The 367-nt window shown below is 61.6% G+C and overlaps 1 protein-coding gene across 1 annotated transcript in view; it reads left to right on the forward strand.

Annotated features, from left to right (window-relative positions):
- Positions 1–151: 151 nt before the first annotated feature.
- LOC104499875 (sugar phosphate exchanger 2-like) overlaps positions 152–367 on the forward strand; it is a gene marked incomplete at its 5' end in the record, with an annotated part of 1815 nt that continues 1599 nt past the window's right edge. The window contains one exon of the mRNA XM_010143439.1: positions 152–200. Within this exon, the coding sequence (XP_010141741.1) occupies positions 152–200 (49 nt within the window). The remainder of the gene's footprint in view (positions 201–367) is intronic.

Genomic DNA, 367 nt, shown 5'->3' on the forward strand with positions numbered 1-367 from the left:
CCCCCTCGCCCCCATCCTTCCCTGACGGGGAGGGGCTCTGTGAAGCTGGTAATTCAGTCCCCCACCTTCTCCGTCCTGTCGCCCCGGGGGAAAACGCTTGAAAAAACAGCTGGAACAGCTGTAATTGCTTCACCTCATGTCTCTTTTCCAGCTGTTCCTGTATAACCATATTGGCCAGAACGGCATCGGCACCTCTATAGGTGAGCAGCTCCTCGGCGGCTCCTGTTGCCAAAGGGGCGATGGGAGATGCCACGGACTCACCTGCCTTTATTTCCCCTCTTCTGGTCGGGGGGGTTCTGGGGCGGTTGGTGTCAGCTGGGCGGTCGCTGCCCCCCTGGGTGAGTGGCGGGGGGGGGGCGAGACGCCA

This window comes from Buceros rhinoceros, unplaced genomic scaffold (genome assembly GCF_000710305.1).
Source record: "Buceros rhinoceros silvestris isolate BGI_N320 unplaced genomic scaffold, ASM71030v1 scaffold33739, whole genome shotgun sequence".
NCBI classification, from domain to species: domain Eukaryota; kingdom Metazoa; phylum Chordata; class Aves; order Bucerotiformes; family Bucerotidae; genus Buceros; species Buceros rhinoceros.